The 16357-nt window shown below is 34.3% G+C and overlaps 1 protein-coding gene across 1 annotated transcript; it reads left to right on the forward strand.

Annotated features, from left to right (window-relative positions):
* Positions 1-2967: 2967 nt before the first annotated feature.
* LOC130827879 (mediator of RNA polymerase II transcription subunit 8) lies at positions 2968-15851 on the forward strand. The gene is made up of 12 exons (XM_057693761.1): positions 2968-3254; positions 4273-4397; positions 4871-4995; positions 5072-5255; positions 6111-6221; positions 6324-6388; positions 7391-7669; positions 9139-9195; positions 10111-10320; positions 12167-12220; positions 14970-15030; positions 15145-15851. The coding sequence occupies exons 1-12, from the start codon at positions 3046-3048 to the stop codon at positions 15315-15317; spliced, it is 1653 nt and encodes a 550-aa protein (XP_057549744.1). The 5' UTR covers positions 2968-3045; the 3' UTR covers positions 15318-15851.
* Positions 15852-16357: the final 506 nt, after the last annotated feature.

The raw sequence follows: 16357 nt of genomic DNA on the forward strand, positions 1-16357 counted from the left end.
TTCTCACGAACACTTGTACAGACGATCAAGAACACACTTATCCTGATCAATTGGTTTGATTTCTAAGTAATCTTGGTTGACTACTTATCCTGGAAGAAGACACTGATTCCCCTAAGGAATGCAAGACCTTAATCCTCACAATTCTCTCAATGATCAACGTGATCTTGGAGAAGTATGAATCTGTGAAGGCTTGAAAACACGCTCAACCTTACAAGACAGAAAATGGCAAACAAAACAGAAACAAACACTTTGTTCTCTGAATGAATGATTACTATAATCGTTGATGAATTAAAAATGAAAAACATGTCTCTATTACAATCTGGAGGAGAGCCTTTTATAGATTGGGCTTTCATTCTATAACGACTATATAATCAAGAAAATAGCGCCTAAATTCTAACGGTCATAACAGACGCCTTAAATAGAACGTGCTATTTCTTCTATCAGGATTTGGGAACACCAAGTTGTTCCTTATTATTTGGGAACACCAAGTTGTTCCTTATTCTTCCTTTTCCAGATACATGACTATGTATGTTTTCCTCAAGGCTGGAGCATGTATGTTCATAATATTGAGTCATTGTTCCTCAGCTTCATTTGCTTGGGCTGGGCTGGGTCCAGTCCTCTGTTCCCCAATACTTAAGTCTTCATTGTTCCCCGTATCATCCTTGTGCTGATCATATGCAGAAGGTGTACTTGTTCCATTTTTGTAAGTAACTTATTATCGTATTATAAACACTTGTTCGAGTCCATGAAATTCAAATACAAAATAATTACTAAAAAGCAAAATAAATATTTAATTGTATAGGGTCCGAGTCCGGGTATGAGGGGTGGATCTAGGGTCTGGGTCTCGAGGTCAGGTCTGGGTCCGAGTCCGGTTCTGCACCTTGGGACCCGGACTCGGACCCGTCAAATATTTTCTGGATCCAAATCCGACCCGGATCTGATGGGTCTCAAAAAATAAGACCCAAACCCTTAAAAAGGGGCGGGTCCAACAGGGTTCTAGACCCATAACCATCCTTACATCAGAAGTGCCCCACTTGGCTAACATGTGGGCAACACAATTTTAGGTTAACATGGAGCCAAACTTGAGATTTCTCTATGCATAGCTTACTATAGCCTAAACTTTTTCATATATGAGCATGAGCTTATTTGTGCACTCCTCATTTGGAGAGCTTAATAGGAAAAGTCCTCCCTCTGTTTTTGTGAATTATCTAGCCACTAAGAGAAAATTTCTTTGAAATTTGCACTTTCCTAGCCACATAAGCAAGTGCCGTCCATATATAACACATCCTAACCCCTTTATCCACCAACAAAAGAGCACTTCATATATTGGTGTATTAAAGAGCTTTGAGAAGTATAAACAATAGAGAGTCAGGAAACTTATGGATTTTTCGGAGCTGTTTAACTAGCAACACCATGTTGAAAATCTGTATGTCACTCTAGATCCCTTCCTCCTCAGATTTAAGCAAACAGTTCCAAATCCGATTCCATAGAATACTATTGCCAGGTTAAGACGAGCTTCACAAGAATTGGCAAATAATTTTTTCTCGACAAAAGGAAAGGGAAAGTTTAAAACAACTCATAGTGAAGGTAAAAAATGATTGAGCCACTGCCTTAATGAGAATTGTTTTTCCTGATTTAAATATAAGTTTCTAAATCCATTCAGACTTTTAAAAAGATTGAAAAAATGTGGCTACACAGTGAAAAATGTAGTGACATATAAGTAATAAAAGATACAATTAAGGCCAATCAAGGTGATTGATAATCAATTAAGACTACCAAATAAAACGTTAATGTATAACTTCAAACATTTACTAGTGGAAAAAACCTCATATGTTGCAGCTTTTGGGGACTTGTATGTTGCGTTTAGGCCCCAAACACTTGTAATAGTAGCAAGTTAGATCATTTGTTGCTTTGGTTTAAAACTGGAGCATAAAAGTCATATATGTTGCTGCGGTTCTTTGAGAACCGCATCATATAATGTTGCACTATATGTTGCAGTTCACTTAGAACTGCAGCATATAATCTCCGCCCTTTTTTTTCATTTACACAGAACCGCAACATATATCCTATATTTTTTTGCCTAAGTTTTTCAATTACTTTTATGCTGCGTATTTTAAAAACCGTAGCATATGTAGCATATGTTGCATGGTACATAGCTTTTTTTTTCATTAGTGATTACACGAGATTCTATAGTATTTACCCGTATGTTGAGGTGACCAATAATCAATTAAGAGTACCAAATAAAACCCTATTGTACAACTCTATACATTAAACGAGATTCTATAAATGTTACCCATATTTATAGGCTTTCCTCCAAAAGAAAACTTAACATAAATTGTCATTTGATTATTAAGAGAATCGAGTATTATCATAGCTTCAAAATAGATAGTAGATACCACTTTAAGAGTTCGATTTTCTTCAAGACCTCCCATCTCCTCACCTAATACCCTATACCCTTGTCACCTTCTATAATAATAAAAAGGAAAAATTGTCTAAATTAATCCAACCTATTTTCAATTCTTTGCTAATAATCCCATCTTTTGAAAATAAAAAATTACAATTTTATAGCCTTAATCCTTCTTGGATGATATTTTGTAAGCCACAATTGATGGGATATAAATGTAAAGACAATTACAATTTAGGCAAAGCTGATATTTTATAGTCTTGATCATTTAGTTTTTTGAAATGTCCATCAGCACCAAACTAGAAGCAAAGTCGTATTATTAAAAATTTTTTCTAAAGGTTATTGGTAGGTAATGGAAAATAAGTTGGATTATTATAAAGGAGAAAGAAGAATTAAGATAACCTGATATAGCATATCGTTTTCTTAAAGGGTCCATTGACAATAAAATAAAAGCAAAACTTAGATTATTATTTAATTTTCAAAAGGTAAAATTATTGACAAATAATGAAAAATTAATTGCATTATTCCCAAATAATATTTCCTCATAAAAAACAGTCATTACTCAGTGAGTCGTAACTCGTAGTTGTAACTATACAACAACTCTCGTCTTCTCAAAGAAATCGGTAGCAGCAATTGCTAAGATGGAGGCGATGATGGGAGCAGTTCAGGATCAATCGCAGCAGAAGCAAGCACAACAACCTGCAAAAGCAGTGGATAGGCTTAATTCAGCAGTACAACAACAACTAAATTTGGAGTATATCAAAACTCGTGCCATTAGTCTCTTCAAAGCCATCTCTCGCATTCTTGAGGATTTTGATCTCATTTCTCGCTCCAATGCCGTCCCCAAATGGTATTTTTTTTCTTTCCTGCAATTACTTTTAGTTTGCGGCAAACCCTAATTCTTTTGGACGAATGCAAATTTCACCGTTTTAGGGTTTTAGTTTTTTTTCCTGGTCTATCTGGAAGCTGTGCTGATTTGTTGTGGAAAATTCTTGTTGTTTTAGTTTTTCAAAACTCTATTTATGGCAACCCTAGAAGGAATGATCTGTTTTTTTTGTCTATTCCCGTTGAAGGATCATTTTTTTGTTGATTTTGATTGAAATATGTTAGTTGATGATATTCTATGTTGAGTGCAATATGTTACCTTAACAATATGTTTGGATAAGAATTTAGAAAGGAAAAGAAAATAAAGGAAAAACTTCCCTTGTTTGTCAAATAGGGAAAGGAAGGGAGAGACTTTTTTCTTCTGAATATTTCTACTATTGGATTGATTTGTTCATCAACAAAATTGAGGAAACTGATCTCTATAAATCCCTTACTTCCAAATCCCTCACTTCTAATATTGTTATCCAAACAAAGTAAATTGTATCCCTTCAAGTCCTTCCTTTTCTTTCCTTTCAATTTTCTCAATCCAAACAAAGTGTAACTGTTAAAAGGAAAATTGACTTTAGAAGGGAGGTATCAAGCATGAATAGAATTTTCCATTCAACGGCATGTTTGGCAACCTGAAATTCATTTTCAAATGCTGAATTGAATTGACCCAAATACTATTTTTGGCAAATTAAAATTTTTGAAATGTGGAATGAGGTCGATTCAATTCCAATGACAATGTCAATTGGGACAAATATCAAAATTTGAAAATTCTAAGTATTAAGTGTCAATTGAAGTACCAAAATTCAAATCCCCATTTTGAAATGAATTCCACATTGCTAAACATTACCCAATGACTAGGAGAAATTCAAATACGTTTTTTTAGTCAATGGCTTATATTGCGGAAGTAGTTTCATTTTCATTTTGGAGATATTCCAATGTAGACGTAGTTTCATGTTATTGTGTGTCATTTACTTTGTGCTTATGTCTGGAACCAGGCAAGATGTTGTCGGTCAGTTTTCAATGGTGAATCTTGAGTTGTTCAGCATTGTGGAAGACATTAAGAAGGCCTCAAAGGCTTTTGTTGTTTATCCTAAGAATGTTAATGCTGAAAATGCTTCAAGTAAGTGGCTGTCCCTTAATAATTTTGTATACTTCTGCATACTTATGCAAATATAGGGTTTTGTATGCTAGGCGAGGAATACTAACTTTAATGTGAATCAAATTGCATCTGGAAACAATTATGATTAATTTGATTTTAAAATGTGATTGAGGTAGTCAAGTTTGTATTTCAAAGATTGCAAAATTTAGAGTTCATTACATAAGTGTCTAAAACAATTTTTATTAACGGGGGTTCGGTCTCACAAATTTGCATAGTATAACAATTTCATGATAGAGAATGTATAACATGACGGAATTTTCTACACGAAAGAAGAATGTGCTGGAATACTGAAGGAGGGAAGTTTGGGGACTGAAGTAGAGTGAGAAACTGAGAATATACATTCACGGAACCAAAGACTGATAGACGAAGTCAGGACTATTAGGAACTGATTTAATGTACAAGAGATTCCTTATATCAACAATTTTTCCATGCAGTACTACCGGTCATGCTGTCATCTAAGCTCTTGCCTGAGATGGAAGTGGATGATAATCTTAAGAGAGAGCAGTTGCTACTTGGCATGCAAAATCTGCCTATACCCACACAAATTGAGAAGCTTAAGGTGGCTTGATGTTAGTGATTTTGTAAACTGCTCCTTAAATCAATTCTTTTTTAAAGATGACTGGTGATTGTGGCAGGCCAGAATTGACATGATTGCTGCAGCATGTGAAAGTGCTGAAAAAGTGATAGCTGATACTCGCAAAGCCTATGGACTGGATACCCGTCAAAAGGCGAGCACTATCCCTAATTTGGACAGGGCCTTTTCTGCCAAAATTCAAGAAAAGGAAAACTTACTACGCGCTGCTGTCAACCACGGTGAAGGTGAGCCTTTCAATAGTCCAAAATATCTCTTTATTAGGAATGTGATGTTATTTGCAAGGAAAATATCTGTGTGCTGACTCCCTGACAACTGTATTCCAATGTTGAAAAAGTGTTCCTGATGCACCCCTAGACATTGAAGCCCAAGGCACAAGTGTCTGCAACTTTGTGGTGCACTTCATGTGCAAAAAAGTGCCGAGGCACTCAAAAAGCGCACTAGCTGCATTTCTTTATCTGCAACCTGTTTCCCGACACAGGACTTTTGATTTTAAGGATTGAAATTTCCTCCTCATTTCAACCTTGCCAAAGTGCACTTTGAGCCTTTTTAAATATTGTTATTGACTCATGATTCACTTTATCCCCTTTTGTGTTTGTATTCGACTCGACTGGACTTATGTTTTTGTGATTTTTTCTTGTAATTAAATAATTGATTCCTGTAATGGTTGCAACTTGCAAGGCCAGTCAATACCTATGGCCTCTATTTGGTTAGTGATAGGCTTCTGGGTGTTGTGACTTGTGAGTGATTGGTGCTTATGTAATCAATTTTTGTCGTGATATATGGAATAGCTCTTTGCTTCCTTCGGTAGTGTTACTAAATTTTTATAGTCATGTTGTGGATTTATAGATGATAAGAGGACCCTTTGGAACCCTGAGTTAGAGGAGGAGGAGGGGTAACTAATGCAGATCTAGTGAAAACTTGTCATTTTTTCCTGGTTTAGTGGCTAACTGGATACATTGCTAGTATGCTCTCTTTCTCATGCCTGACCCTTTTTTTCAGGAAAAATATGATTGTGTGTTTGTTTTGGTAGTTTTTTTTTACCTTAGAAGTGATTGATCTCTATGTTCTATTTTGGGCAGGTTTAAGGTTGCCTGTAGACCAGAGACAAGCAGTTAGTTCTCACCTCCCTTCACATCTTGTCGATGTTCTCCCTCTCAGTGATGCGCAGCAGACTTATAATGATGGATCTGGTATATAAAAGTTTTGGTGTCTTCATGTATGAGCTTCAGCTGTATTCCGTCATTATTTTGTTTCTCAATGTTATTCTTACGGTGAAAATTTTCCACTTTCAGGTATGTATTCAAAGAATCCTCCTATGATGTCTAGCAATCAGAGTAGTCAGGGTACTCCACAGCAGGTTTGTATCATGTATATGATGTGCTATACTTCTCTCAAATTCTGGACTGAAATGCTTTCAAATTTGCTTTGGTTTCTTGCCTTCTGTTTGGAATTTTCTTTTCTTCTCCTCCCCTCCTTTTCTGACAGTTCTTTATTGCCCAATAATTATATAATAATATTTAAACAAAGAGTAATTAGAGAGAAAAAAAAAGAGCTCACATCGTTTTATCTTATCTTCCTAAAAATATGAAGAAATCCAATTATCCACCCTGAACAAGCAAAGTCAATAATCTCCTCAAGACTTTCTTGAAGAGTGGCATCCTGGCACTTGTGTGGTTCCTGTTTTTGCATTAATCGGCATTTAGTCAAGCCTTGTCTCTCATTGTGGTTATGTGCTCGGGTGCTGTCTCTGCCGCCGACCGACTGATCAAAAACCTTTCTCTTGGCGTTGACTGATCTTCTTATTTCTTTAAATGCTTGCACTCTTCCATTTTATTGTCCAAATTATATTCTTTATAACTCAAGATATGTAATTTTTTTACCAGCTGAATTGGAGTCTATGTTCTCTCTTTATTACACATCTGGTAATAAAAACATATTTTCTAGAACTCTTATTTCCTATGTTACTTGGACTCGGGTATTTATGTTAGATAGTGGTTTGTGTCCAAGTGTTGAATACGTCTAAACATTCAATTTTACATCTAAACTGAAGTGTCTAAGTGCCATACCAATGTCCGAGGATCAAGGATCGAACACGGGTACGTGAAGCAAAATGAAGAGCTCGAGTAACAAAGCTTAACTCTGCATTTTGCAGTTATTCTAGTGCTTAATTTCAAAATTGAATTATAAATTTATTGACAAAGCCAAGGTTGTGACTTCTGTAGACTTTTGTTGGGCAATCTATGACTTGTCTTCTGCTTCTGATTGTCAAATGTTCTTCCTTATTATATTGAAGAAATGATGCATGATTCAGTGTGAATTTCTTGGTCCTATTAGTCGGTTGAAAACAAATCTGATGCAGGCTTCTGGAGCACAGCTTCTTGGAAGATCAGTGCCTTCTCCTTCTACTGCCACAGTTGCATCTTCCTTTGATAATACAGCATCTCCGATGCAATATGCAAATTCTCCTAGATCTGGTACAAACATAATGAATGCACCTTCTCCCCAGCAGCAAACACTCCAACAGCAACATCTGCAACAACAGAGGAAAATGATGCAGCTTGCTCCTCAGCAGCAGCAGCAGCAGCAGCTTCTTGTTCAGCAGCAATATAGACAATCTGCCATGCAAGGTTTGACTCAGGTAATTGTGCACATGCTCCAAGTTGGTAGTTCCAAGAATTCAAGTCTTTTGTGGTTTGCAATTGGCCCTTAATTTGTCTTTTTCGATTCGATAAGTTTTTTTGGAACTATTAATTACACTCGGCCATATTTCTGGATGTGCTCTCTGGTACGTTCGTCGATTAATCTTTGTTTTTTATTTTTTAGTTTTTGAATCATGATGTTTTGATAGTTATGTTTTCTTGGACAGTTTGATCTCCATGTTGCTGCTGTCCATTTTGTGATGGATGTTACCGTCCATGCTAGAATTGCATGTAGTAATGATGTGGTTTTGAGATTTTATATATTGATTCTGGTGAGGGTTTTGATCTAATGCACATATAAGGCCTCCGTTTCATGAAGACATTACATATAGATTCCTGACTAGAGTGGTCATTTATATGGTTAATAGTCTTAAAATAGTAGAGTATTGTTTCTTCTAGTGAGATGCTAAAGGGCTGATTCGTAGAATGGAAATCTCATGATGGTCACAATTTCCTGTTTTTTATTAGAATGTTATCTTTTATACTTGAATGGACTAATATTTTTCCCTTGAAGCATCTTTAAGTCACAATTGACCTTTTCCTTCGGAAATCTGTTTACATTAACAAATCTTATTTTTGATATCGCTCTATTTCCTGGTTTATGTTTTGTATCTATTAAATTTGGATTTGGATAATAAGTTTAACCCATGTTCCCTTTTTTTTTTTAATTTTGTATCTGCATTTTATTGTTCACACATTTCCGCTTTTGATTTTCATTTGCATGATACATTGATTGTATTTGGAAAATGTTTTTGTTAATTTTGACCATATCTTATCTCCAAAGATTTTGGAGTCTGGATATTCATTGCCTTCTAATGGTGGATGATTATGAGTGCGAAAATTGAGGTTGCAGTATCTTTAAAGGAGTTTTTTTTTGCACCTGCCTTTCTTGTCAGCTCATCACTTTTGATTCTTAAGATGTGTCATTCAGAGTTGCTCATAACTTAGGAAGTTTTTTCTAGACTTCTTTGTGTACCTGTTGCAAATTTCTGAAGATATTAAAATGTTTGATGTGTGGAACTTGGAATTGGAAGAGCTGAAGAGAATTATATTTTCTCTCTGCATGGGGTCATACTTGAGCTATACTTCATATTTGGGGCTAAATATTTGTGGTTGAGTTATATTTGAGTCTCATGTGAAGTTCAAGATGAGGGAGATGATCTCTAGTCTTCATTTTTATTTGTTATATGCCTATATTTGTTTTTGTATTGATGTTTCTTTTCTCTGTTTGTTTCTGAGATTATAAAGGAATTGTGCTGTTTTTTGCATGAGAGGGGCAGGGTTGTTTTGGGTTGTGGCTAGCTATTACCCTTCCATTGCTTGAACAAACTCCCAAAGAGAAAAGTGTCATAAACAATTTAATTTCTGATGTTCTTTTTGATCAAATTGTCTCATCAATTTCTTGCAGAACCAATTACCACAACTACATGATATGCAGACTCAGGCACATCAGAAGTTCTCATCGGTATTCTCAATGACTCCTCAATATTTCACTGTATTTGCTCTGGAAATGTTTTTCTTATAAGTAAGAATACTTTATGTTGTCTGCTTGACAACTGGCCATCTGTAGACAACTTATGTATAGGTAGCATTCCACATGCTAGCCTTTAAGAATCTGTTTTTTTATTGTGCTTGCACCTCCCAGAAATTATAGATAATCCCTTGAGTTGCTTAGTTTGATTATGCCATGGAAGTTTTTCTTTTTTTTTGGTAGCTGTACATGTATTATAAGCTGATTTTTTTTTAATTCTGCTTCCTACTATTCTCTTACGGCCCATGTGTACTTGGTCATCAATGTTGGTAATTGGATTGGATTATAGTGAGATTTCCATAAAAATTACATGTCATAATTATGGTAGGTAGCCTACCGTCAAGAGAGGCAACTTTGTATCTTATTGGCCGAGACATAAAGTTTTTAAAATCTACAAAACCCATGCTGTTCGCATTGCAAAGGTGTAAAAAAAATCGAGTTTTAGTTGGTTTAATGGATATATCTTGGTCTTGCTAATATTTGGCAGTACAACATCACCCCATCACCATGATTGTTGTGGTGATGGCTTGATCGTTAGCAATATTGTGGCCAAAGCTACATTTTTGCATTGACCCTACCCTAAAATATTTGTTTTTTCTTCATGAAAGTCCATTTACTATAATACCATTTCTCCAAATGATGATTGATGGGAACAAATTTACACTTAAGTTGCATCACCATTCCATTTGTTTAATACCATCACCAAATCGGCCACTAGGGTAAAGCGAAGAACTCTTACCTGTATTGTAGTTTGTGATTTATTGTAATAATATTGTATTGAATATGGATAGTGGGGGTATGTATTTCTAAGCTTGATGGTTGTGTTATCCCTCTTCATGTTTTTGACAGCTGCAAGGACAAAATCAGATGCAATTCTCTCAACCATTAGCGAGTCAACAATACCAAGCTAGGCAGCTTGCCGCTGGACATATGCAGCATGCTATTGGACAAAGCCAACTGAGTCAAGGAGGGCAGCTGAATCGTCATATTGGCCAATTTTCTGGAGCTGCTAACACAGCATTATTTAACGCTGCTCAGAACTCACCTAATTCTCCAGTGGTAGAACATGATTCTCATCTTTCACAGAAATAGTGATTGCATCTTATCTTGAGTTCTATGCCCTTTCAACAATTTTGCTACAATCTTCATTGCATTGCACATTTGCATCAGACCTGATATTTTTGTTAATTTTTATTTTCATTCACTAGCTTTTAAACAGACATGCCAATGTAAAAAATCTAGGGTTGTCTGCTTCAACACATAGAGATATGTGAATACATCAGTTCACATCCATGATCTTTTTCGTGGTATTATCTTGTGTTGCCTGATTAGAATATGTTGATCACTCTCATATGATGTTCTTTATTAGATTGCATCATTTTTTTTTAATTGATGCTTATTTTTCTTTTTTTTTAACATGTTGAGTGATAAATGCCTCTTTTACAAATGACAATCGGTGGCTAATACTTTCTCCTGTGCAATGTTGTTCATTTTTAGATTGGATGTCTTGATGGAATAAACTTGATTGAAAAATGGTTTGAGAACTAGTTATATCATGGATAATGAGTGAACAGATCATAAATGAAACCAACAAACATATCATGACTGATTTTGATGATTGATTATTATGAATACAAGCACCTGTGATTGGGAGAGAGGTAGGTGGTAAGGGAGTATAGGTATCCTTTCTGTGTACTGAATGTTTACATTTTTTCAATGGAAACTAAAAAGAATCATCTGGATCATGAAGGAATTAGTGTTATGGTTCATTAAGTGTTTTTTTAATTCTCATCATCCATCTAGTTTGACGTGGCATCAATACTTGGGTGAAATAAGTGGGTATTTGATTTGTTCATTACCCTACATCAACCTGAAGAACAACACAATACCAAAGCCTTAATCTCATAAAATGAGATTCGCTACATGAACTAATAATTTAGTCTTCAATCATATATTCCTCCTCCATTCACTCCTATCTCTTGTCATATTAAATTTTATCCCTTAATATTTTGTATTCATCCTCTTTTTTCCATTCAAATTGAATTTAGCCTTCTTTGTTCTCTTTTATAATCTCCATGGTTCCGAACTTCCAATCATCCACCCAACATCAACCTCAACTCAGATTGGGTCATCACATTATGATTCATGATCACAATTATATCACGGCCACAACGTAAAAAATTTTGAGCTCATCGTAAATTGTGATGTTAGGCTATGACAAATCATACTCATTGCTAAAGTGGTAGGTGAGAATTATCTTGGCTGAAACTGCTTATAAGATTCAAACCCTTGGGTAGAGAGAACTACTAACGATAGCAACAACATGCCACTATCCTAATGCCATGTGGCTCCCGCCTTGGGTAGTTACGAGGAGTTAGATGTACTCAACCTTACTCTTATAATAAGAGAGGTTATTTTAGATTCCAATAGCAGAAAAAAATATTTTAAAAATACTTAAAAACTACTTTTAAATGATTGACACAAAACATATAGCACAAGAGAATTATTATAATTATACAATTACCACAATAATGTCAAGCCCTTAATCCCAATTGGCTATATGAACCATAAGAAATTAAATTGCGATCATATATTGGAATAAATGATAATATAAATTGTTTTAAATGATATGGACAAGTATTTTATGCTCCTAAGTTTGTTTAGATATTGAAAATCATTTCGTAAAAAGTAAGAAATCATCCTAGTATTTTATGTTCCTAAGTTTGCTTTAGACCTTGAAAGTCATTCCATAAAAAGTGAGAAGTGATCCTAATAAAGAAGTAGACTAATCTCATATACTTAAATCAATGTTAGTTTAATTAGAAGAATGTTAGGAATATTTATTTGGCACTATTAATTTATGAACTTTAAGATTATATTATATATTTTTTGATCTTCATTTCAGATTTCCAACATGTCAGCTACAATGACGTCACAACCATTAATCCCAAGGATGCAGGTTAGTATTTAATGACTTTTATTTTCATTTTATTTTCTCTATTTATATTTATAGATATTATGAGTACTTAAGTACCAAATTCGGACGCCTTTATAGATATATAATAAGTACATGCATGTTACTAGCTGTTTTATGCTGTGTATATTTAGTGAGCAAAATGCATCTTAAGTCTCCTTTGTTCAAGGCTATTATATACTCTTGTTTAGAGTTCATTGACGTCCAATTATCTCTTTTAGCTTACAAACTTAGATCTACCTGAGGTTATGATACCTGTATTAGTTTCGCATTCAAATTCTTATGCATGTTTATGGAATTTGACATCAATTTAGGTGAATTAGGGTGGAAGAGAATCCAATAAATTTTGAAAATTGTTTTTAGTATCCAAGAGAACACCATTTGTATCTCTTTACTTGAAATCAATTTCTTGACATCCTTAGATTTGATACAAATACTAGTGTTTTCCAGATTAGTAAATTTAAGGTTTAGTTAAGATGTTTTTATAAGTAGTGGTATTGTTTTGTTTCATGATGAGAATGATTGAGAAGCTCTCACTCTATTATTTTAAATAATTTATCTGTTCTTTTTTACTCGCAATATTGCTATAATAATCACTTTTCATTAGGTACTCTTATTTCACATATTGTTCTTTATATGCAAGAAAAAATAGTCAAGTGGAATCTTATTGATTCATATTAATATATATTTTCTAGATATTAAATTTTCATAATTTTTTGCTATGTATAATGTTAGATATTCTAGGTCAAAGATACTATTGCAAGTCATTAAAAGGACTATGGTTTGCAACATCTTCCTTTTTAGTTTGTTTCATGGTTTTGTTATATTTCTAATTATAGCTATGACCAACACTTATTTTTTTATTCTCATCCACACATTTGACTTGTTTATTGATCTCATCCACCTACTTTTCACGCTTTCCCCTAAAGTGTTCTTTTAAGCTTTTTTCTACATGTTTTTTGATTTGCACAAGAAATGTACTTGCTGTAAACCTATGGGAACGAGAAAGTATTTGTTAATGATGTATTTCCTTTGTGCTAAAAGAATTACAAAAACAAAATGAGTGTCTATAAGGGTTGGGAAAAAAGATTTACTTTATGAGGAGCCGAAAGAATATGTGGATTGGATGAAATATTAAGTTAAATGTGTGGATTCAAATAAAAGAAAGATTGTGGGCCACGGACAAAAATAGAATTGTATCAAATTATATGGGACAGACTAAAAAGGAAATTATAGCAAATTATTTGTGACCGTGGGAATACTAGATATATGTTGCTATGGAATTTGGGAAGAGAATGAAGATTCTTTTCTGCTTTAGTTTTTCCATAATAATTATCAAGGTTGTTCTTAGCTTTGTCGATGATGAGTTTCTCACTATGTTCGAAGCTTTCAACAAAGTTTGTTCTTTTACTTTGAAAGCTAAATGTATATATTTTAGTTATTTGTAGATTTATAGATTATCGCTAGTAATCAATACTTCACATGGACAGTGTTATGGTTTACTAAGGTTGTGTTTAGTGATAAGCCACTTGGCCTTACGTTACAAGGTATATCTACATGGATGTTTTGGGTCATACTTGAACCTCTCCCTACTTTTGGGGAAAAAATTTACTTGAAGCTTTCTTCGCCAAGATTTCACAGAAATATGGAATAGGCCACCGTAGTATTCTGGAGCATTTGCATTATATATTGGCCAAACTACAATTCATCTGATGTATGATATGATATGCCAACTTTGGATCTTGGTTTCTCTCCCTCTCTTTTCTTTTTTCCTACTTGTTTTTATCCACGGGAATTTAAGTTCTTTGCTGGTACCTGTATGTAAAATATTAATTGTGGTTTGTTCTAGTAAGAATATTTAGAACTGAAGAGGGAATAAAAGGAGACTAATAATCTGAAAGGCAAGTGTCGGGATGGTTAGATTTAGAATGGGAGAGGAGGGTGAGTGAGTGAGTGAAGGGTTCAATTTCTTATGTCTTATTTATAATCAGGTTTGGCCTAGGAAAGTGAAGTAAAGGATTAGAAGAGATTTTTTGTATGTCCCTCTTTAATAAACAATTTTCTTAATAAGTGAGGTGTGGAGTAGTGATATATCTCCCTCTTCTGATCTAGGTGGATTTTTACTGAGTGCAGCTTTATTAATTTCCCTCCATCCCCTTCGAGTGTTTCTTCATCTTACCATACCAACAAAAAAAAATTGGAATGATTTGGAAAGTAAAAATGATTGAGGTACAAATCTCAAATTTTTGATAGTTGTCATAAGCCAAACCAGCAGGATATAAATTCAATATGACCCCCGCAAATACACTTGCATACAAGAAAAGCTTTCAGTGACTAGCTGTCTTCACATAATTAGTTGAAGAAAGAGCAGTTTCCGAGATCAGCGATTATTCTGCATTTCTTACTATAAGGGTATTGACTCTGTTTGATTGAAAAAATTTCCAGGGAAAATCTTCCGTTTCTGTTTACCCTGGAGTCTTCAAGTTGTTTATTGTTATATAAGTATAACCCCTAGCTACTGGTTTAGGGAGTATCAACTTCAATTCTATGTCAATCTTTCACTCCCTTCTCCCCAACCCACCCCCGTTCCCTTCCACGCCACATTTGTTATTTTAAATGCATTCTATGGAAAATATATCCTTTCCATTAACATTTTATATATATCTATATATGTATATATCTGGCCATTGTATAGTTGATGTGCATTGACAATTTACCTGTTTTCTTGCGTTAGTTTCCATTAGGTGGTGCTAACCCCCAAAGAGCGCTTCCTTCTCAAATTCTCAGTGATCAGAGTATGAGTCCCCTCCTTCCTTTACTACATGTTTTGCGTATATAGGGGGGTTATGAATGAGAAATTTTATTGGTTGCTTCAACTCAAAGCATTTTGTCTCTTTCACTCTTTGCAGTGTTTAATATGGGAGCAAATCAAGCCGGTATGATGAGTTTACCCCAGCAACAAGTTGGTGCTTTCGGAAACATGTCGCAGAATCCTCAGAATCTCCAACCGAATATGGTACCTCTCCAAAATGCACCTCAAAACTTGCAGAATTTCCAACAAAGGCAGCCGAATCAACAGTGATTTCGTTTAAGATGCTGTTTTTTGCACAACTTCAATGATTTCTACAGCCTGTTTGGATATATTTAATATATGATGGTATTGAGAGTTATTGTAGTATGTGTCTTATAGAAACAAAGCCATACCCGTAAATATTGATGTCCGTGGTAATGGAAAACATGTGTTCTTTGTAAAGTTCCATTCTCACCCTTTTGCTAGAGAATTTTGCAAACTCATTTCCGTTACCATATTTTTTATCAGCTGCCGAACAGGCTGCTAGTTTGTTTTGTAGCCTCCGTAAATGCGAATATGCGTTGTTGTAGTTCATCGGAAGTGAAATGTTTCGGATGTGCGCTTTTAATAGTGATTACTTTATTCTGTATGAGAATATCTTAGACGCTGTAAATGCCCGACTGACTTGTAAGATTATGCCTTGTAGTTTGCCATTTTGGAGAATATTCAAATGATGCAAGCGTAAAATTTTGTATCTGCAAGATTATACAACGATGATTACTTTCTAACGTAATAACAATGGTTTTGTATCTCATCTCCATTTAATCCAACTTTTCGGGTTTTTGCAAAATAGCTTCTTGGATAATACGAGAAAAAAAGATGATTAAGTAGTTAAATTATTTAAATGCTAGTGTTTTATAGATTAGTTTGCTGAAATTTTATGATAGCTAATTTATAACAAATTGTTTCCACTATTATTGTATTTAAAATTAGCTAGTCAAATCAGTTAATAAAATCAATAATATTAATTAGATATCAATTATTTGCCAAACAAGTCTTTGTATGATTTGAGTCTTGTTGGAGATTAAAATTTGCCTTTTTTAATAATAAAAAGGAATAATTTTGAATTTCACCTTTATAGAATTCAAAATAATCATTATTTAGTGTGCACACATTTTTTGATAATTTTATGATTAATGGATAATAATTCCTTTACAATCAAAAGAAGCATTTTCATCTAAATTGAAAACAATTTAGGAATTGACATTGATTGAGAATGCTCATGATTCTTTTTCACCTTTCATATCTCCTTTGTTCTCACAAAGGAGTGG

Source organism: Amaranthus tricolor, chromosome 11 (genome assembly GCF_026212465.1).
Source record: "Amaranthus tricolor cultivar Red isolate AtriRed21 chromosome 11, ASM2621246v1, whole genome shotgun sequence".
Classification (NCBI taxonomy): Eukaryota; Viridiplantae; Streptophyta; class Magnoliopsida; order Caryophyllales; family Amaranthaceae; genus Amaranthus; species Amaranthus tricolor.